General features: G+C 48.7%; 5 protein-coding genes; 2 read left to right on the forward strand and 3 right to left on the reverse strand.

Moving 5' to 3' along the window:
• Positions 1-1,744: 1,744 nt before the first annotated feature.
• FFUJ_08596 (related to RNA processing factor 1) lies at positions 1,745-2,992 on the reverse strand (the record flags this gene model as incomplete). Its single annotated transcript, XM_023580685.1, has 1 exon — positions 1,745-2,992. One exon carries the CDS (start codon positions 2,990-2,992, stop codon positions 1,745-1,747), a length of 1,248 nt encoding a protein of 415 aa, XP_023433421.1.
• A 283-nt stretch (positions 2,993-3,275) lies between these two features.
• Positions 3,276-5,279, forward strand: FFUJ_08595 (NOC3-like protein; the record flags this gene model as incomplete). Its single annotated transcript, XM_023580686.1, has 1 exon — positions 3,276-5,279. One exon carries the CDS (start codon positions 3,276-3,278, stop codon positions 5,277-5,279), a length of 2,004 nt encoding a protein of 667 aa, XP_023433422.1.
• Positions 5,280-5,552: 273 nt separating this feature from the next.
• On the reverse strand, positions 5,553-7,411 carry FFUJ_08594 (uncharacterized protein; the record flags this gene model as incomplete). XM_023580687.1 has 2 exons in its annotated part: positions 5,553-7,168; positions 7,294-7,411. The coding sequence occupies 2 exons, from the start codon at positions 7,409-7,411 to the stop codon at positions 5,553-5,555; spliced, it is 1,734 nt and encodes a 577-aa protein (XP_023433423.1).
• Positions 7,412-8,859: 1,448 nt separating this feature from the next.
• Positions 8,860-9,717, reverse strand: FFUJ_08593 (uncharacterized protein; the record flags this gene model as incomplete). XM_023580688.1 has 3 exons in its annotated part: positions 8,860-9,451; positions 9,541-9,591; positions 9,641-9,717. 3 exons carry the CDS (start codon positions 9,715-9,717, stop codon positions 8,860-8,862), a joined length of 720 nt encoding a protein of 239 aa, XP_023433424.1.
• Positions 9,718-12,360: 2,643 nt separating this feature from the next.
• Positions 12,361-20,390, forward strand: FFUJ_08592 (related to DFFRY protein; the record flags this gene model as incomplete). XM_023580689.1 has 12 exons in its annotated part: positions 12,361-12,754; positions 12,804-12,969; positions 13,018-15,595; positions 15,739-16,096; positions 16,145-16,698; positions 16,761-16,870; positions 16,919-17,127; positions 17,176-17,745; positions 17,797-17,848; positions 17,900-20,097; positions 20,161-20,217; positions 20,290-20,390. The coding sequence occupies 12 exons, from the start codon at positions 12,361-12,363 to the stop codon at positions 20,388-20,390; spliced, it is 7,347 nt and encodes a 2,448-aa protein (XP_023433425.1).
• Between the last annotated feature and the right edge of the window lie 1,605 nt (positions 20,391-21,995).

A 21,995-nucleotide genomic window follows, 5' to 3' on the forward strand; every position in this document is an offset into this window, starting at 1 on the left:
TTCCCCTCATCAATAATCTCAAAGTGACTCGATGCACTGTAGCAGTGGAGCAACTATCATCGTCAAGACCTCGACCTGTCACAGTTATGATATCCTGAAAGGGGTTACGTCAAACAGGGGTCAAGGCTCCCACTCCGAGTCCCCGCCATTCGTGGACTTGAGGAATGGGCTCGATTGACAATGGATACTGACCAGCTAGTTCTCAGGCGCATTGTAGTCGAAGAGCATTGTCGGAAGACTAAAGCGCCTTCTTATATCCGTATAACCGTTTTGATACTCATGGCCAGGACTTTCTACCATCCACTGCCAAGGGACATGACTTCCGGCTTTCAACCCTGGTGTCACTTCATTTATGGTCTCAGCCAGAATGAATACCCATAATATTGTGTCGCTAAGGAACGTGAGTCTGGGTGAATTACCTTGAGAAGTAGACATGCTCAGCCAACAGCGAGAACATAACCTGGTGCATTCGATTACCTATCAACGGTAGCCATATCTATTGCCCATGTTCACGAACCTAGCAGCTTATAAGTCACATCCATGATCATAAATATGTATTCAAAGCCCACGAATACCCAAGGTTGGGAAGCGTTTATTGTTCGGATGATGGAAGGGAATAAACTCATACAGAAATCCTATCTTCAGCTCCTTGAGGCACTACGGGAGACCCAGCGGCTGTGTTGGCTATAGGATCGGCACATCTCAGAGAGGTTAGAGGTCAAGGCATGGGGGTTGGCCTTTGATCCAATATATGCTCTTTTGCCTCGTTAGTCACCTCAAGAATCATAGACGTGAGAAAGACTTCTCGATCTTGGAGAATTATGGGCGGCATTCCGGAATTCAACAGGGTCTTGCGAGCGACTTCGTATATATTCTTCGTAATCTGCCTGTAGCTCGTCCATGGGTCTGCGTACAAGTTTCTTGATAAGGAGGAAGAACCTCCTGAGCCGGATACGGATTTAACACCCAGATAAACTTAACCCTGAATGGAAGATGATGTGATCCTCATCGAACTGGTCCCGCATCGCGGGCGGGGCTTCACATAAAATTCTCCTGGTGAAGGCAAAGAACACCCTGAACGCAGGTAGGGCTGGTCGACGGATGACATTTCTCTGTCTTTGTGAAACTGACTATGAAGATAAAAACGGAGAGAAATGCTGCTCGGAGTAAGACAAGCAAGTGATCATGAATATGATAGTACTCTGTGAGTTGTTGATGAAGGAGAAGACTCATATCTACTACCTAGGTAAGGTGCCTGAGATACGGAAACTACCATCCTGGGTATCTCAGAGGTCACTGTCGACCATCGTTCAACTCTGAGCAACTGTCTCCTTGATAGAAAATGTACTCGTCAAAGTGCCTACCTTGAATGTTACTTCTGCGAGATCACTTGTATTGTCCCTGGGTATTACCACCTTACCTTGGACACTTAGGCTACTGAGTTAGTACTAAGGCAGTACGCCCCTAGGCCTTCGACGAGTCCGGACATCATGAGCAGGGCACAGTGAAGTCACTTGATGCGAAGCAACACCTCATTGATCATGCCAATCAGCCGTGAGGTTCGCCTCTTCTCGAATTTTTGGGTTGAAGAATATGCTATACAATATTGGGTAAGAAAAAGGAATGACAGCGACCTGGAGCGTGATATGGAGATGTCTTCGTTATCTTTGTACTGCATTGTATTGCCGGTTCAAGTTCAAGAACGCCAAGCACCATGACTACCAACCCACTATTAGAGAAGCAATTATAGGTTGAACCTCTTGCGGTCCTTCTCCATCTTGGCCTTCCACTCCCACTGTGTCGCATCATCACCTTCACTTCCAGCTCTTCCAATACCCTTGTCAACTCTCCTCAGCTTGAGGGTGAAGCGGGGACCGAGTTCCTGGAGACCAGCACGGATACCCTCCACGCCTTTAACCTCCTTTCCATCGGCACCGACGATGCTCTTTTCTGTCTGTCGCTTTTCTCGGAACACGTAACGATGTCGTCGCACAAAGATATAATCTCGCTGGTTGTGGAGCGTAGTGACTTGGCGACCTTGGAACTCAGGCTTAGGGGGAAACAAGGTCATAAACAGCTTGGCTGTCAACAGACCAAGTGGTGTCTTGAAATTGTTGAGAAGCAGTTCAGGGTAGTGATTTGTTGGGTTGCCGTGGCCTGGGAGCTTTTTGCCTTCGATCCAATTTGTGATGGAGAAATGAAAGGTCGGGCCGGAAGGAAGATGCACAACCGTGAGACCTGTAGGTTTCTTGGAGTCCTCCTTGAGGAGAATTATGGCTGTGTACTCTCGATTTGAGGCATACTTGCAGATCTCTCGGAGCGAATACTTATGGCCGTATCGATGGGCCGACCGAGGGACGTAAGAGCTGTTGGGGAAGAACTCGCAGAGAACATGGGCCTGTTCGTGGAGAGTAGAGTTGATAGAGGTTGTGACCAGAATCTTGGGCTCAGGAGCCGGTATGTCGGTGAAAAGAGACGGAAACTTTAGGGCCAGTGATGTTGGTGTCAAGTCAAGGTTTGTGCTTGTTGTGGATGGGGCAACACTGTTATCTCGCTGTGCACGGCGTTGACGGTTCTTTTCCATTGCAGCCTGTCGCTCTTCGTCCATCTCCTCATCCGAAGCCAGCATACTGTCAACGTCATCGTCCTCGTCCAGCTCTTCCTCAGCGCGCATTGCAGCCTCATGAGCCGCCTGTTCTGCTGCTTCAGCCTCTTCAATGCGGCGGCGCTTCAACTTCTCGAGGTCCACCTGCACACCAAGACTGTCATCGTCTATATCATCCCATACTCGCTTCGAGTCGATCGTTGCAGGTTTGCGCTTGGCTAGACGGGCTGCCTTGAGCTCGGGGTCCTTTGCTTCTTCCCTACGGCGGCGGTGTCGTTCCTCATGTCTCTCCTTGTTCTGGTGCTTCTTGTACTGGACGAAGAGCTCCTTTCGTTTGAGCTTATTGGAAGACTTGAGCGCCTGAACAGGCGGCTTTGTGAAACCCATTTGTTGCGGTTCGACGGAGTAGATCGAGTTGATTAGCAGGCACGGTAGAAAGAAACACTGCGGCTGGGAAATAATTTGGTAACTAAGGTAGAGGGGCATTTCTACCCGGCAGAAAAGTCCAACTTTTTGGCGGTGAGTGATCATCTTGCCCAATCACTACATGCGATTTCCCTTCGGCCCCACAAGACCTTGTCGACCTTCGAAGAAATCGACAAGACAGACGGCGACAAAACCTTCAAGAGGCGATTTATCTCGTGCCATAAACTGGAAGAAAGACACAACAATGGCACAAAACAGCACAAAACGAAGAAAGATCGCTCATGATTCTGCCAATCATGAGACCCAAGATCAGAACGACTCAAGAAGCGCTCAGAAGTCTTTCTTTAAGAACGCTTCAAATTGGAGTCTCGAACAAGACTATGAGACGCGCCCACGCAAAGGCAAGAAGCAAAAAGAGAGCAACAGGCTCCCCATCAAGACAGCCGATGGTCGAATTGAGCAAGCCGAAGCGGAAAACGATGAGACTGCGTCAATTGAGAGCGACGCTGAATGGCTAGAAGGCCGCGAGGATGAAGCGGAGGAGGAACCGGAGGAGGAGGAGGAGGAGGAGGAGGAAAAGGAGCCTGAGATCCCAGAGCCTCAGCAGATCCTTGCAGCACAGGAAGAGCTAGCAAAGATTGCTATGCAAATGAACGAGAACCCAGAGGAACACGTCGGCGCATTCAAGGCCCTCGCCAAGATCGGACAATCTAAGATTATTGCCATCCAGATGCTTGCCCTCATGACACAAATGTCTGTCTATAAAGATGTCATTCCTGGATACCGTATACGTCCCCAGACCGACAACGGACCCAGGGAAAAGCTATCCAAGGAAGTGCGTACACTGCGACAGTATGAACAAGCTCTCGTTTCTGGGTACCAGAACTACATCAAGGAGCTTTCTCGATGCTCCAAGCTTGAGGTTAGGGCTGCAAAGGGCGGGCAGAGTATGGCTACCATCGCTATCACTTGCGCGTGCACTCTCGTCACATCGGTTTCACACTTCAACTTCCACATAGATTTGCTCAAGATTCTTGTCTCGAAGCTCAGCCGGCGCAAGATTAACCAAGACGGTGTCAAGTGTTTAGAAGCTCTTCAGACGCTTTTCAAGGAGGACGAAGAAGGGCGACCGACAAACGATGCGGTGGCTTTACTTTCCAAGATGATGAAGGCTCGCGAGTTCCAGGTCGATGAGAGTGTTGTGAACCTCTTTCTAAGCCTACGCCTCCTCTCCGAATTCTCGGGTAAGGCATCCAGAGACCATGTCGAGAATGATGATGCACCCCTCAAGAGGCAAAAGAAGGAATTTAGAACCAAGCGACATCGCAAGGCGCTCAAGGAACAGAAGGCCTTGGATAAGGACATGGCCAACGCTGATGCATCAGTCAGTCACGAGGAGCGTGATCGTATGCAGTCCGAGACGCTTAAGCTTGTGTTTGCAACCTATTTCCGCATTCTCAAGCTACGCATGCCTCATCTTATGGGTGCCGTTCTTGAAGGTCTTGCCAAGTACGCCCATCTCATTAACCAGGATTTCTTTGGTGATTTGTTGGAAGCACTCAAGGATCTTATCCGACACAGCGAAGAAGACGCCGCTGAGGGTCTCGGTGATGAGGAGGGTAATGAGGGTGAAGACGACGATGACGATATCCCCATTCGCAATCTAACCCGCGAGGCCCTTCTGTGTACCGTCACAGCATACGCTCTGCTCGAGGGCCAAGACGCTCACAACTCGCGCAACGATCTGCATCTTGACCTCTCCTTCTTCACAACCCATCTCTTCAAATCCCTCCTCCCACTCTCAACAAACCCCGATGTCGAGCTGACACGCCCCACCAACACAGCCAACGCAACCACCAAGATCAATGTCCAAACCACAACAGTCCTTCTCCTCCGAGCACTGACGGGTATCCTTCTTCCGCCCTGGAACATTCGATCCGTGCCACCTATGCGGCTAGCCGCCTTTTCTAAGCAGCTCATGACAACAGCACTTCAGCTCCCTGACAAGTCGTGCCAGGCTGTTTTGGTTCTTCTCAGCGATGTAGCGCACACGCACTCGAAGAAGGTCCGTAGTCTATGGAATACTGAGGAGCGTAAGGGAGATGGTCGGTACAATCCCGTGAGCGATAGTGTTGAAGGTAGCAACCCGTTTACAGCAACGGTGTGGGAGGGCGAACTGTTGAGGAAGCATTACTCACCGAAAGTCAGAGAGGGTGTCAAGATACTAGAGAAAGGGATGTCCGAGTAGGTGGCTGGTGAGTGAATACATCAGTACTGTGCACTTAATATTGAATTCGATTCCCACCTATTTAAGATCATTGAGCAGTTCACGGGTTGATAACCAATATATGTTTTACACTCATGTGTATTTTTCTACTGTCTTTCGGTATCAAAAACCAACTATAGGCTTGATTACATGGTCACATAGAATTAGATGCTCCAGCATCAGCTGAGAAGCGTCGGTTCTTGTGCCCTTCGAGAACCCTGTCCGAAACCTGTGCATATTATATCCTTGCCTCCCTTACTTAGCCCACATGGATGCACCGAGACCCTTAGTGGGCTTTCTCGGGGCACGAGCTACCTCCTCGTTATCGCCAGCAGTGCGCAGGGGCAGCTCGGTTGAGAAGGTGTCATTGATAGGTGACCTGGGCATGATTTGACTGGTGGGAGGGCCGGTGATCCGGAAGCCATTGGCATGAGTGGCAACTGGAATCGCGGTGACCATGAATTGGTCAGCAGGGACGAGTGTCTTTGTCAAGGCATGCTGCGAGGCCTCACTACCGCCCAAATCAATTGGCGATGGAGTCGCATACTGGTCTGGCATGGAAATGGCTGGCGGCGCGTGCAATCTGGACACAAAACCAGGTGCCTGCGGGCGAAGCCCATGAGGCTCTTCTGGACCTCGAAATTCCTTACAGGCAACTGGATCTTCGGCCTGCACATATTCGGATTTGGCCTCGGTGGGGGCTTGAATAGAGTCAATCTTAGTATGCTCCGAAGATGTTTGCAGATCAACAAGATCATCATACGTATGGCCAGACATCCAGCGTTGATGATGGAGAGAGTCAGTTCCAGGTACCTTATCTGCAGCCCCAGGTTTAAGCTCAACCTGGCCTTCCTCAAAGTTAATAAGACATTCCACCTGTGCAGGTTGGGCAGTGGTCACAGTGGGAGCTTGGTTAGAGTCGATCTTAGCCTGCTGTGGGGAAGTTTGCGGAGCAGCGGGACGAGGAACAGTAGACTCAGTCATCCCAACCTGAGATCCAGATCCAGAGGTATTCGAATGAGCAATGAAACTGGCAGCCGATTTGTATGTGGTAGCAATGCCCGCTTTCTGGCTGTTATAGTGACGCTTGGCTATGCAGTCAGGGGGAATAACCCCCGTCTTTGCATTTGCCTTCAGTTCCAGAAGTTTGTCGGGCGAGTACTTCAAAGGTTCGGCGGTCTTGGAGTCATGTGTAGCTGCCTTCTTAGCTTGGCAATCAGAAATGCCGCAGTCCGATTCATCGTCTGATTTTTGGTTTTGGAATAGCTCCAAAAGAGTCTTCTTCTTCAACTCTTTACCGGAAGGATTGATAGTCTGAGCTGGCGTCTTTGGATGACCAGCTGCTGTTCCTGCTGTCGAAGCTTTGATAGAAGTTTGACCTGAATCAGTGGCGAAGCCACAGGGGAGATCAAGATTGTTGACTCTTTCAGGGGTCTTAGAAACCGTGGGAGGATTGATAGATGTGGCGTGAGCCTCGGCCTCCTGAATAGAGTTGCAATCTTGCTTGGTAGCCTCCGGAATCGCGGCCAAAGTAGACGGAAGCTTTACCACGGGCTTCTCGCTTTCTTTCTGAGCGGGACTGGGTGACACCTCCTGTGCCTTAGGAACAGTAGATGGAGTGGATGGAACCTCGGACTTCCCTTTATGGTCTTGACCCTGGACAAGATTGGAAGACAGCTTCGGAGTTACATCTCTTCGACCAAGAAAATCAGAAGCTGACGAGCCCAGAATAGCTCCAGCTTTCCGATCAAGAGGGTTAGGTAGAAGGGTAGGCGTATAGAACCGATCTGTTGTTGACGGAGTAGTAGAACCGCTTGGGGGTACATGTGATGGGCGCGCAGGTGCTGGGCGCGCAGCTTGCATTGATGGGCCTTGAAACAGTATGTTAGTCTATCTGTTAACGAACCGGTTTGTTGCACTTGGTGTGGATATCACCCAACTCAGGATTGTGCTTTCCCGAGTCTAAGTAGGATGAAGCAAAGTTTGAAATACTGACCTGCTCGTTTCTTGGGGATGTTGCTTTGACTCTTGGCCCCGGTCTTGGATTTGAACAACAGTTGCAGTGCCTTGGCATCTGACACCTTGCTAGAGTCTTGATACCCTCTGTCGCTCATGGTTGCTGTGGCTGGTGTAACAACAAGACTACGGACGTGTGCAAGGGAGGCGGTTTAGAGGCCACTGCAATGAGACAGTGTCAGCTAAGAGATAATAGAAATGAGGCAATCGTTCATACTATAAGCCTTTGATAGTGCAACTCACGACGGCGTTAATATTGCAGACGTAATCAGTTACCACTGTGCAGTGAAGATTGGGGTGTGGCTATACTGGACAGGCGATAGTTCTGAACTATCCACTGTTAACCGACCGAAGCATAGTATCAACATGCCTTGTATCATGACGCAGACGGATGTTTGACGACAGTGATGTGATCCTGAAAGATTCAGAGGGAAAAGCGACTTACCTTGGATCTTGAGAAGGGACGCGCTGAGCTTCTGCTGGCTGATGCCAGCAGAGGGGAAGATGGAAAGAAAGAAAACAAAAGGCAAGTCTTCTTGAGGGGTACCTTACTTGATAGTCTATAAGGTATCTTGTTTTATGAAGACATACCGGTGAAAGGGAAAAATAAAATCAAAACAAAAGTTCTGGTACGTGGTGGTGAGATGGAGGAGGAAAGAAGAACGCGATGGGTGGGGGAGGGCGAGAGAAAGCGATGGAAGTACCCAGCCCAGCAACCGCCACAAGTGGGTGGCTATGAGCAGAGAGATTTGGTGAATTAAGGAAACCGCACCTCTATGAGGATGGTTTTAGTTGGAAGGATTGCTGATAGGCAGCATTACAGAGGAGTGATAAGGTAGTTGAGTGAAGTCACTGTAGCATCGTCCTTAGGGGGGTAGTGCTGTATTGCAATGCAGCTAAGCCAAGAGTCCACTACCTACCTCTTAGCTGCCCTACCTACTGAGTAGAAATCTATCAACCAGATCTCAGTTGCTCGAGCTGTAGCTCTCTTTCCCAGGAGGAGTACAAACGCTGTCCTTGGGCTCCCCTGGCTGGTGTGTATGTTCATGCACTCAGGAGCTGCAGGGTTTGGTGCTGTGATATTGTGGGAGGATGAATTCTAGCTAAAATAGGAGGACCTACTCACTGTCTCGGCTGCAACCGTGACTCAATGTCCGTCTGCAAACCTCCCTCATGGGTGGCCTGCATCCTTACGGTCGTCTGGTGCTGGATTAGGGGGTTGTACAGTGACAATTGAGGATCGCGGGATGGTATCCTGCTTGACACTGCTCACTCTACTTCACAGCCATGAATGGAAAATTTACCTACTAGGTACCTAGGTGGTATTCAAAGATAAAAGGAGAATCTGCGCAAAAGATGTCTCCTTCCTGTACTACATTGTCAAGTACTTTTCTCACGCACCCCTGAATGGTTTTGGCTTTTGAGACTTTACACTATGCAGCTACCAATACCGTTCAACAAACAGCTGATAGGCTAATAAGATAATTCGGATTTCTATAGGATACATGCATAATCCCCCCTCCCCTGCTTAGGTTATCTGTCTACCTCATTCAACACGCGCTCGCTTGGGTCCCACCGTTGTTTCTATAGCATTAATCTTTGGGGCAAGATATTGTGCATCCGAAAACACAGCAAGCCACGAGGCTTCTATTGGCTCGACTTTCTTCATAACAAACTCCTGCAAAGCTCCAGCTCCTGGGGCATCCATTCGAATAGCTATAGATGAAACCCTTGGCACTCCAAGACAAGAACTCAAGCGTTCAGAGCATGGTTTAGATAAGCCTATCAGGCGAGTTTTCCTTTCGGAACTGGTCTTCCTAGATGCCGCCCCAATCATCTGTGGGAAGTGGCAGTTGAATGTTGAGGCTTGATCGCCCCGCGTTACAAAGACCATGGAATATTGTCGGTCAGGTTCGTCTCCCATTGATCCAGTCTCTTGTCGCGAACACAACTGCAGGTTTCGAGTAATACAGTTAAGACCGACATCGATGCTGGCTTCTATCTCGGGCATCGGGGGCACTGGAGGTTGTTCTGAAGCATGGGCTGTCTTCTTGGTCGCTTTCTCCTTTTGCGATGAACGTCTTCCCTTGGATCTCTTGATTTGTGTCTGACGATACTTCCCAATGGGGCTCAGGAGTCTGTGGGCGTTAGAAAGTCTTCGCATTGAACTTGGTGGCCTTCGTGGAGAGATATGTGTAAGACTCGACCAAGATATAAGCTGACTTACTCGCACAGCAATTCGAGGATGGTGTCCTGGTCTTCTATCAAGATTGAGGGCCTGTTCGTGTGAGACATAAACAACCTGGAAACTTGAGATATTTTCATACCATGAGACAGTAGAGAAAGGAGTGTCAAGCTGGTGCACAACCTTCTTACGGGGGCCTTGGGAAGCGGGAGCGGACATGATGACACTCAGTGACGTGCAAGACACTGGAAACAACAAACGACCTCTGACCAAACCTCTAATTGCAAGCCACTAAGTGAAATTGAATGTTCATCGAAGGGCCGCGTGGCTCAAGAATGACATGAGAGACCTGAAAAAGCCTTGCAGCTATTCACAATAAAATGGATGGGCGAGTTATGTGGGGCAGGATTTTTGACGGGGAGTTGCTTATTAGCGCCGGATTACATGTCAGAGGCCGCAGGAACAAACTCTGAAAAGGCCAGCTGAATGGCGATCAATCATTAATAGGGCTTTTGGCTAAAACAAGCTTTTGACAGCTGTGAGTAGTCTATTACTTACCAGATTTGCAAAGAGTTGATGTTAGATTGCCTCAATGGAATCAATGATGTTGGTTAACATAGACGATATGGCTTGCATAACTAGTCTGAGGCAGACAAAGGCTGTGAAAGGCCCGAGACTCCCTGGGCAATATTCAGTTAAGCCCGTAGATGGATCACGAATCTACAGCTTGCCTTGGTGCCCCAGGGGAGGTAACTTCCTAGTATGTAGTAGGTTTGTAGGTACTAGTTATGGATTAAAGAAGAAATCACAACCCCTTTATTCAAATTCCTTTGAAACGGGTCGAAAAAATGCCACTTGCCTGGGGCATGCAATTGATAGGAAACATGCACGCGTCGAACATGAGGCAGCCTAAGGCAGACAGCCGAACATGGTCACAAATCAAATCAAACATGGTTGGTCATCATGAATCTGTCGGCAAACAACCGCGCACAGATTGGAGTTGACCTTGGACCTGGAAGACAACAGGTTTACTTCCAAATTAAGCTACCTACCTACTTCTTCCAAATTGTAATGCCCAAATCCTCAGTTAAAGCAACAAATGACGCAGATCTAGGTAAGCTGCTTCTGCCGTCATTTATTCATGATTGAAAGTTGGGGATGTTTGATGCCCCACCAAAGACGCACTCGTTATCATGACTACCTACTCTCGCGTGAATGACTTTGAGTACAAGGTTTTACTTCATTTCAAGCCCTCGCTTCATGTGTTAGCAGGGCTTGGCTGGCAATCACTGTAGCTATATTTCTTTGATTGAGTTACTAAAATATTTTACCCCTACATATATATATTGGATACTTCCCCGTTGAATGAATGTTACTGTAGAATCAATCGGCAGTATACCTACCTAGGTATAAATGCCAAACCTAGTACCTTAACCTACAGCACCGTCCATGGAGCCAATCGAGAACGCGTCCTTGATGTACGGATAATCGCACTATCCGCACACCTTTTTACCCCGCCCTCCGACAGCAGCTGACATCACGCCCAAGCTATCTAGAGGTGAGCTCCCCACTAAAAGGATCTCAAGTTTGTGCGGAACAACTGTCAATGCCAAAAACAACTGCAAGGCAACCGGGCACCAGGGTAATCTTGATCTACCAGGTACCCAGCGTACATCTTAGCTCGACGGCACCAGAGAGACCCTCCATTAAACCCCCGAAAGTTTCAAGGCTCCGGCACGCACCATTTTCATCCCTTACCCAACGGATATGAGGGTTCTCTTATCGCCCTTCCTTCGTCATACTTTACCTTCCTTAAGAATCTCCATAACTTCCATTATATACTTGCCCGTTCACGTTGGCAAGATCGGAAGGCTGTCTTTTTTCAACAATCTTCTCATTCGATAAAGCAGTATCATTTCCTTGACAAGGCAAGTAAACACAACCCCATTCTTCTCTTTCTCAAACGAATGTGTCCCGTTCCCTTCCAAAACATTCCCATCTTGCTCTGGTCTACTACCTGCACCCCCAGTGCTCGTGTTATAGCGGGGTATCCACACTAGCAAACCGCGAGCGCGCACTGCCAATCCATGCTCCCCCATATCCTGGCCTGAACTAAGGTGGCTAGGTTCCTACCTACTTGCCTACCTAAGGTATCCTATCCTCAGATCCATCTCAAAAGTCTTATCCATCCAATCCATCCGCCTGTTTTCTTATCCGCATCACAATCCGAGTCCCAAGAGTAAACAGTATTTTCCTCTAGGCAACCAGCTTTCATCCGTTCTTCAACGTCAGGACCTCTTATTCGCACACATTTGTCTACGTTTTCCTCCCCCCCGCACTTGTGCTTTAGCTCTGATTCCCTCTTCGAATCCTCTATATCTTCGAGCTTGGGAATCTTGCTACTTTGCCCCGCTACATTTCACAGTTTCTATCAAACCCACATGTTAATTCTGTGCAGCTATCGCCGGGGCGTCTTTCGCGACGGTGTGACGTCTCTGCACCTCCACGCTTTGTCCCCGTTGGCCTCTTTCTACGATTCCGATGGATCCAGCCTCGAGATCTCCCGCCCTCCCAGATCGTGCTGCCTCCGCTGAAGCGAGCTCGACCCGGCCGAATCCCTTTGATGACAGCAACATATCATCTCGCAAGCGACAACGAACTTCGCTCTCTGGGTCTCCCACCAATTCTCACAGCACAGTGAATCCTGGTCACGACTCTTCTCGCTCTGCCACCCTTGATACTGAACCTGTCTTGCCTCGACCTGGCTCGACAACTGCCTATTCTCAACCAGACTCCGCCGCGCCCAAGACTTCAGATACAGGGTCTCCTGTTTGCGACCCGTCAACAGAGCCGCCATCTAGCATGGCTACTCTTAACCTGAGAAACGTGCCCGGGAATGACTCAACTTCCTCACCACCTCCACCGAACGTGACCCAGACAGTTGCGGCTGAGACTACGGCTGATGTCTTCCAGGACCAAGTCAAAGAGAGCGTCGAGGATACTGAAGTCGCTATGGTGCCGCCTCCTCAGAACTTCAGCACTCCACGGTCCAGCTTCTCGCATTCAGCAAGCCCTCCTATCGAAGTTATCACTGTGCAGTCGGATGATGATATGGCTTCTGATCGCCAGAGCATTGGGGTTTCAATAGTCGATGATGATTCTGTCGTGATCGATCCCATCAATGAATTTCCTTTCAGGGAACCCACAGAGACACTGGAGGGAATGGTGGTGCGCCTCTGCAATTATATTGAAACTCGTAAGACCCATTCTCCTATTCCTTGAGGGTCTAGACGCTAACAGTATAGAATCGTCGATCGATGCAGGAGTCATCTACAAACTCCAACAATGGCTTGGACGGTATCTCGATTACATCGCTACTGCCAATCAGCAATTGGTGGTCGATTCATGTCGTCTTAACCATGTTTTCTGGGTGACCTTCCCACGCATTGTTACCACTATGGCTGCCCACAAGTAAGCCCACCACGCATGCTCCTGTGTACCGAGACTAATGTTGCACAGGCCTCCGTTTCTAGCAGATGATTTGTTACGGCATCAAACCAAGGCCATCTTTTTAGACTACGCCAGGTTGTCGGCATGGTTCGTCAATCAGGATATTCAAACGATCAAAGAGTTCATAGCAGAACAGGGAGGTCGGGGACAGCAGACCGTCGAACTTTTCTGCCCATGTTATCTTCAGAACCTCCACTCAATCATCAACCCGCTATTGTTGAGCGATGATCAGTATCAGCATTTCGGGGCCTTGTCCATGGCCTTTCTTAAAGCATACCAGGACAGCCCAGGCGGGAGCCTCAGTCGCCTTCTCCAGCTGACAAGAGCATTATTCCAAGTTATCCCTACATATCCCCGGTTGACCAATGAACTGGCACCTATATGCTTAGTCGCGTCAGATATCATGGAAGATTCCTGTAACTTTGTTACTCCCGAAATTGCTTTCAAAAACAACCAGAAACTTCTGGTAGGCCACACATTGCTCGATCTGATACACGAAAGATTGGACATCATGATTGACAAGAGTCCGACGCATCTCGTCGCAGACAGTGTTCTCGTGATCGTTCAAGCTTTGTCAAATATGATCAACATAGCTCTCAAGGGTGATCACGCAGCTGCAACTCGCATGTTGGAACAGCACCGCACAGAGTTTCCAGCAGTGCCTCTCAGATACACTTCTGAAGCGATTTCTTATGAACACCGCTTTCAGTTCTTGATCAAACTAATCAAGTCAAGCCAAATGCAACTTCGATTTCAAGGCATGACACAAATGTGCAAAGAGCTTATTGCCTTCTGGAAAAAGCATTTCGACAGCAAAGCCGATGATGGAAGCCATTATGTCGAACACATCGCGGAATACCTGATCCGGACCGGATTTATCGACTATCTATTAGGCGCCAACTGCCATCCTGAAATTATTGTTGAGGGTGCTAATATCATTGGCTTCATCATTGTGACGAGAAGGTACCGAAGGACGCATATCGATAGGTTTTGGGAGGGCATTACTTCCAGGCAAGACCCCCGTACCGCTGACGCTCTGGCCCGCATGGTCATTCAAGTCGCGCATCTTTTTGACGACGATGGGTTTTTGCTTCTCTGTGAGAAGTTCCAGACTCTTCCCATAGACGCATTTACGCCCGCCATCCGAATGCTCTGGGAGGGTGTCATGAAGAGTATGGCAGAAAAATGTTCGGAAGAGCGTCTTCTCGTTGTCCAACCGTACAATTTATGCCTGCGTCTATTGAGGGATTCGTCTGTTTGTGCATCCGGATCGCAAGTCATGTATCCTGACATCCAACAAGCAGCAATGCAGAAATTCATAGAGCTCCTGAGGTGCGGTCCAGATGCTGAAGGGCAGGAACAGCTCTACCTTGGGTGTCTTCAAGATCTTGCAAATAAGTCTGCAACTACCTTGGGGAGCCTTTGGTGTTTATTCATCGCATTACGCTCAAGGGACATGAGCCAAGAGATGCGCTGGCTAGTAGAACACCATGACTTGACAAGACTCGTAATTGAAGAGTTGGAACATGCTATTTGGGCTTGCCAGGCGGCAGGGATTCCGGCGGTTCTCTCTTGCTCTGTCAACCAACCTCGGAGAGAGTTCATTGCCAACCTCATCCAGCTTGAGTCGCCATCAATCACCGAGGATCTTGGCGTCAAACTATGGGACATGTTGGTAGGGCCAATGTCCCTTTCACCAGACGATAGGCGGGTGGGCTGGGAAATCTTGAACAGTCCCCATCGGAAGAACAAAAACGGTAATTCTTTCCTTCAAGCTTGTCTGACCTACCATCTTCCAGCCCTTTCGTCCGAATACTTCTGTGAGGGTATGCTTGAATTTCTTAGAATTGAGATCCTCCCACGCCTCAACGACAATTTCAACCTTGCTCTCGATGACCCAGAAGCGGTTGCTACTAGTGGCATTGAACAATTGTGGCGTCTCATTCTCGAGGCCGAAGATGAGACTCTAGTAGACAGGGCCATACGAACCCTCGCAGTTGATGTCTATATCGACAGTCGATTTTTCAACTCTATTTCAACGCAGAGAGCACAATCTGTCCATCTGAAGCTAGCCAGTCGATGCTTAGGGCAGCTGAAAAGCGCTGCCCAGGAGCTGAGAAATGCAAGCCGAGGCGCGAACAGCGATGGCCAAGTTGTGGGTACCACAATTACGCAACGGCAGTTACAGCAGCAAGAAAGGATTTTCACCCGTTCGTTGAAGTTTCTCCGCTATATTCTTGAAGCCCACCAGTCGAAGCCATCCTTGTCCGCACCTGACCTACGAACACTGATCCCACAAGCCTTCCACGAGGTCCAAGGAGATCCTGCGGGCCTGAAGTATCAGTCCTTCGATGGCGACCAGCAGACTGACATCAAGCCACTTGTCATTGGGAGGGCGAACACGGCAGCCTCACTCCTCGCTAGTTTGCGGCAAGAGACCGGGTTTGAGAACTATCGGATATACTACCGAGGCCGACCATTCCTGCCGAGTGAACAAGATATATGCAGATCCTTAGAAGATCTATGTGTGCATGATGGCCTTATACTGGTCAGACGTGAAGAGGGTGGCCCCGCCCTCTCCAAAAGGGTCAGGCCGGGCGCTTCATCACTAGAGATTGAGATTTCCGCACACTTCGACGAGATGTGGGAGTATTTAAGCATGGATGAAGCACTGGCACAAGAGGCAAGTACCTGCAAATTGGCGATCGGAACTTCGACTGACCTTTCCAGATTTACTACTTTCTCATCAAGCTGCCCACAGATGGCCACTTCATGAGGTTGATCAGCAGTGGAACAACGTCATCTAAAGATATCTTTCCCTCGGGGCAACCGTTCAAATCTCTTTACGCTGTCCATGCGTTGGTCGAATATGCTGAAACCCTCCTCCCTAGTAAACTGATCAGTCATCTCAATGATGTGACCACTGGCTCAGGGTCCGATCCTGTGATCCTTCCCGAGGCTCTCAAGACACCAATATCCTTCATCGTACAGGCAATCTCGGATGAGGACATTTTCAATGGCGCTTCGGTACTCCTGCGGCTAAAGTTGGCGTCTACTTTGCTGCATGCCCTTCGGCAGTTTCTTGACAGTATGTTCACTCATCACACACACGTTATTCGGCCTAACAAGGTTACAGGACTCGGCAACCTCAGAGGTTCAGTACCGCCACAGGGGCTCCCCCTTCCTGACCCGAACAGGTTGGTGAAAATGTTGTCGTATGCCATAGACTGCCCGGGTGACGTCCCTTCTCCGGTCATAGCAGGAGCGCTTGTGATCTGTCTTCGACTGAGCATGCTTGATGACAAGTTTTGGGCTAAACTCAGCACAAACCCCGACTTTAACCATGACCTGCATCGCCTTCTACTGATTGATTCCCGCCAGAGTATGAGATCGCTTTCTGCAAAACTAATTGAAGAACTTTTTGCTGTTATGAGTACTGCCACTCTCATTCGTGAGACTGACTGTGAAACTTCAGCTACATCCCGTGAGTGCTCAATGACGGAATATTTCTGGAAGGTCACCAGCGCCATGGTCAGACAGACGACTATATTTCCCAACCAGTGCGAAGAACTCTTCAGGTTGGTTTATTTTCTCGTTATGAAGATCAACGCGCGGTCGCCTGAGTTGCTGAACATTGAGAAGTTTGCCTCTCAAATTAGCCAGCTTCTTCTTGAGCATACTACAACCGAGGTAAGCTCAGTCACTCTCGTCATAACGATATTGAGCAAGACAGCTGACCGCACCATCATTAGACCATTGGGCCACCAAGTGTAGATGATTCGCTCGCAAGAGGTCTATCGTTGCTGCTGCACATTTGTCTCCAGCTAGATAACTCAGTCGCACAGTCAAAGACACTTCCTAGGTATTATACTGCATCTTTTGTCCCGGAATGTATGCTGACCTGGCCCAGTAACCTCGCAATGTCACTTGTTTGGAAGCACTTATACCCTCCTAAAGACCTGCGAAGTGGGCAGCCTGTACCCAAAGTGATCCTTAACGAAGATACTCGAGCGAAACTTTCAGATGTGCTATTTACTCTTGTGAAACATGACCAGAAGAAGATGGTGGCGGTTGTGGAAGCTCTCGACGAACAAGTCCCATTCTTCGACGATGAAGAGGGTACGTGCTATGTTCTAGTAAAAGTGCAAATACTGACACCAAGTCCAGACGACCACTACATCTATGATCTCAATTACCATTTCGACCGACACAGAGCTCTTCGAGCCCCTTGTGGGTATGCTGGTCTGCTGAATTTGTCTAACACTTGTTATCTCAACTCGTTGATGACACAACTCTTCATGAACACTACGTTTAGGCGTTTCATCCTCGGCTGCCGTATCAATGATCCTGCAAATAGCCAGCAACTCCTGTCCTACACCCAGAAACTGTTCGGTCATATGCAGGAGAGCTACCGTCGCTTCGTCGATCCGTCAAATTTCGTCCATTCCATCAAAACATACGACGACGCATTGATTGACATTCACAATCAGATGGACGTCGACGAGTTTTACAATCTACTACTTGATCGCTGGGAGACTCAGCTCTCTGGCCACGATGAAAAGCGGGTCATAAAATCGTTCTATGGTGGTCAGCTTGTGCAACAAGTCAAGTCAAAAGAATGCGAACATATTTCGGAGCGACTTGAGCCATTTTCTGCAATTCAGTGTGATATCAAAGGGAAAGGCACATTAGCAGAAAGTCTCCAGGCATATGTGGATGGCGAGGTCATGGAAGGAGGTATGTAAAGTCTCTTGGTAAGAAAACAGGAGATGCTGACCGAATAACCAGACAACAAGTACAAATGCTCAACATGCGATCGCCACGTTGACGCAGTAAAAAGGTATTGGCCTCCCTCCCGGCTTGATGCCCCATAGTAGCTAATGTTTCATAGGGCCTGCCTCAAAGATGTTCCCGACAATGTCATATTCCATTTGAAAAGGTTTGATTTCAACCTGCGTACCTTACAGAGAAACAAGATCAATGATTATTTCTCCTTTCCGGATCGAATTGATATGCGACCATATACCATTGAGCATCTCAGTAACCCAAAGAGCGATATCGAGGAGGACATCTTCGAACTGGTGGGTGTGCTTGTTCACGCAGGCACAGCTGAATCCGGACACTACTACTCATACATTCGCGAGCGTCCCACCTCGAGCAATCGGCCCTTGTGGGTAGAATTCAACGATGACTTAGTGACGCCATGGGACCCTGCGCAAATGGAATACTCCACGTTTGGAGGTACGGATCACCGTCCCATATACGATAATAACGGCATTTTGTACGACAAGAACTTTAGCGCTTATATGCTGTTTTACCAGCGTTCTTCATCCTTGCGCGCGGAACAGGAAAAGATGTCCGCCCTTGCCATTCCAGCACCCCTTCGTGTTGACGTGCCAGACCACCTTGCGGATCATCTCTCAGACGAGAATACGAACATCCTCCGCCGCCATTGTATTTACGACCCAAGCAATGTCAAACTTGTTCAAGTTCTGTTTCGTCAGTCACAACAGTACTGCAAATCCCTTGGCAGAAGCGAAAAGAGCTCGAGTATCAACAGCTTTATGGCCATGCGTAGTCAAGAGCATGGACTCCAGGATCTTGCCATGCGAACGCTCATTGGTAACTTGGATCAGGTTGTTGCAAGGACTAAGGACGCTCCGGATTTCCTCGCGTACGAAGAGATTATCGAAGACGCAGTCACATCATGCGAGCGGTGTGCCTTTTCCTTCTATGAGTACTTTAATCAGCATCCGAGCGCTCTTCGCATGCTTCTGCAGCGTAATCCAGATCAATTAGTGCGGAGCAAGATCAAGAACCTTTTCAAGGTTGCAGTCACGAAAATCTCGACGGCTTTGCCCAATGTTTACGATCCGGAGATTCGATACAAGTTGGTTCATGATGCTGACGGAGACGAGACACTCTCTGAACCTGATGCTTCCCATCGCTCCGTTATTGACGGCGTAATGATGATATTCCAACACCTTTGGAAATTCTTTCATATCCACATTAGAGCCTGGGACGAATACTTTGGAGCTATTTTAGACTTTGCTGACATGGGTCACCGGGAAACCGGATATGTCTTGGCCGCGAACTTCCTAGCGAGCGCTATCAGAATCATTTCTGCTGACCCGCTCCAGGAACTCAGTGGGAACTGGGCCAGAATGCTCCAAAGTGTCATTAGGCGGAACAATACTACAAAGCCTACCTCGTATGTATCGATTATCAGACTAGTCAGCCACTTGATGAGTCAGATGAGGCCGCAAATAGGGACCGAATATATCGAAGACCCGACAGAACGTGTATCACAACTAGCTGAGGCCTTCAGCTGGACGCCCGAAGAGGTGGACCTTGTTTACAGCAGTCCAAACGGTTCCTATACCAGCCTGTTTGTTGAAAAACTCCTTACCCTCGATCAAGAACACGCCGGCTGCAACAATATCATCAGAATTTTGACAAAGCTGGACAGCAGTATGGATGAAAAAGTACTCGGGACCTTGAAGCTATGTATCCGTGGTGAGACTTCGACCCAGGCCATGGATCCGTTTCTGCGGGCTTCTATCACGTATATCGAAAGCACAGAACAGCTCAGCAACGCCAAGGACATGATTGAACACGTATCTATGCAAGCGAGAAGTCTTCAAAACACTGAGGGCCTGTATTTTGTTCAATTTTTCAGAACGGCATTGGATCTCCGCCAACAAGACAGGGAATTTTGTAAGGCGGTCTGCACATTCAGCCGTGACCTCATCCCAAAATGGGTACCTTTTCTCCTCGCAAGCCCTGGAGAACAAGTGCGCCGGAGCACACATGACTTTTTAGTTTGCGAGTTGGGTAAGATTGATGCTGGTGCTACCAGTGACCGCGATGTCACTGCGGATGATCAAGTCTCAATCAGACAGATGACGAAGCAAATCGGCCTTATTTGTCTCCAGTATCTCAGGGACCACCATGTGCGCAGACGGGCTCAAATGAGTCGGGAAATTGCAGACAAGTTCTTGAAGGTAATTGAGGGATGTGCAGCTACGATGGCAACAACAACGGATACACAACCCGATCTAGACGTGGAATTCCTCACATTGCAGGACGGTGGGTCATTTTCTCTACAATTTTATCCAGTATCATTAACCAAAAGGCTCACATGTTTCACAGATGTCTTGAATCCCTTCCGTAGGCTAATTGTTGACGAACTGGAGGAAGATGGCTCCGGTATGTAACAGTCGCTCAGCGACTCCAACACAATTATAAAAGACATGAGGCGACGGCTGACGTTGGGCAAAGACTGGGAAGGATCCTGCGGGTCATCTGAACAACTTGATGACATTGTTGAGATGAACATTTCAGGCATGAACGAAATAAACGATCTGGAGCAGATGTCATGAGGTTGGGATTATACCCAAGAAATTTAGACGATCCACTGCGGTTGCTCGAAACCAGAAAATTGCAACAGACACGGACACGGACACGCATACACGGACAAGGACAGAAAGGCGTTTAGTGGAAGCTGGGTGAATCTTATTCTGAGCTTATTGATGGTGTGCTTCGACTGGACCCTAGCTTAAAGAATGAGTGGGCAATGGATGGTATATCAGGCTCAAAACATCAATGCACAGTCATGGTGTCAAGGCAGAAGCAAGTGTTTCTGGAGTAAATTTGCATAGCAAGGAGTGATGGCGTCATGGAAAATAAGATGAATAGGATGAGGGAGTCATGACTGAAACAGACAGAGAAAGAGACGAGCTCCCAGTCTGTTCCTCAAAGTCAGGACAGTATGAGACTCAACAGCTGACAGACAGTCTGCCGGGTCAACGAATACACGACTACATGATTCATGATAGCCAGGTAGATGGTCCGGTAAGCTGCGGGGCATCTCCTGGTGAACTCGGTAACCTTGAAACGAATTCACATCCAGATTAGAACAGAATTGTATCTGTTACCGCTAGGTGAAGTGAGGGTGGCGCCATGTTGTTCTATGAATAGCGACTTGAGAATAGCCTCTGATTGACGGTAGCTCTAAGCCGTGCGACAGGCGAAGGGAGAAAATACTGGCTATTGCTATCCATTTCCACACGCGAATTAGACTGGGAGGCCCTGGCCCAAGCATTGAAGGTCCAGGTCGTGACGGTACCGACAGGCCAGGCTGGCGGCTGGCTGAAAAGCTATCTTTAGCTACCGGACCAAAATGGTGGCCAGCCTTAGCACGCCAATGCTACGATGCCATTCCACAGATATGCGAAAATTAGTTGGTTTGGAAAATTGTCTCTGTAGATGAAACAGCGAGACTCTGATATGGAGATGTGTTGCTGCTTGTCCTTGATGTGGTTGAAGCGTTTCAAGCGAGGTTTTTGCTTTGATTCACGATAGCAATGGAAGAAGCTGATGTTTCAGCAACATATTATTCATACATGTGCTCCATGCCCATCCTAAGCTGCTAGATTCACTGAAAGGCATCAAGGATCTGAGAGTTGGTATGTGGCTATCGAGATATTTTGACCCGGGAGACGGGAACTGTTGGTTCATGGTCACAGCCCGACTGCCGAGATCAGAGCAGCGATCATGATGGTGTCGAGGTTAGTGAGGGGAGGAAACGCAGGAACAGAACGGGGGAGTGGTGTTGATGGACAAGGATAAGGAACTGTTTTTAGAACAAGGGAGAATACATACATACATACGAATACAGTAAAGTCAGTCTTGATGATATTTTGTTTCCGCTAGATTATGGAGATCTGACCGTTGAGCTTCTCGCTATAAACATGATCAATATTAGCTTATTTAATATAGTATATACAAGTGATAGTTACCTTAGTCTATCTATCCCCTGCTCGATCAAAATCTGCGAGTTCATCAGTCACACTCACATGCATACAGCCACTCACATGCCTTGCCAGGCCGCCAACGACCTTCTAAATTAAGTATAAGGCTAGAGCTGGCCAATCACAGTCCGCCTTGTCAGCCCCGCCAGCAGCTCAAAATAGTAGCCGAGCTGC

Source organism: Fusarium fujikuroi, chromosome FFUJ_chr07, assembly GCF_900079805.1.
Source record: "Fusarium fujikuroi IMI 58289 draft genome, chromosome FFUJ_chr07".
Taxonomy (NCBI): domain Eukaryota; kingdom Fungi; phylum Ascomycota; class Sordariomycetes; order Hypocreales; family Nectriaceae; genus Fusarium; species Fusarium fujikuroi.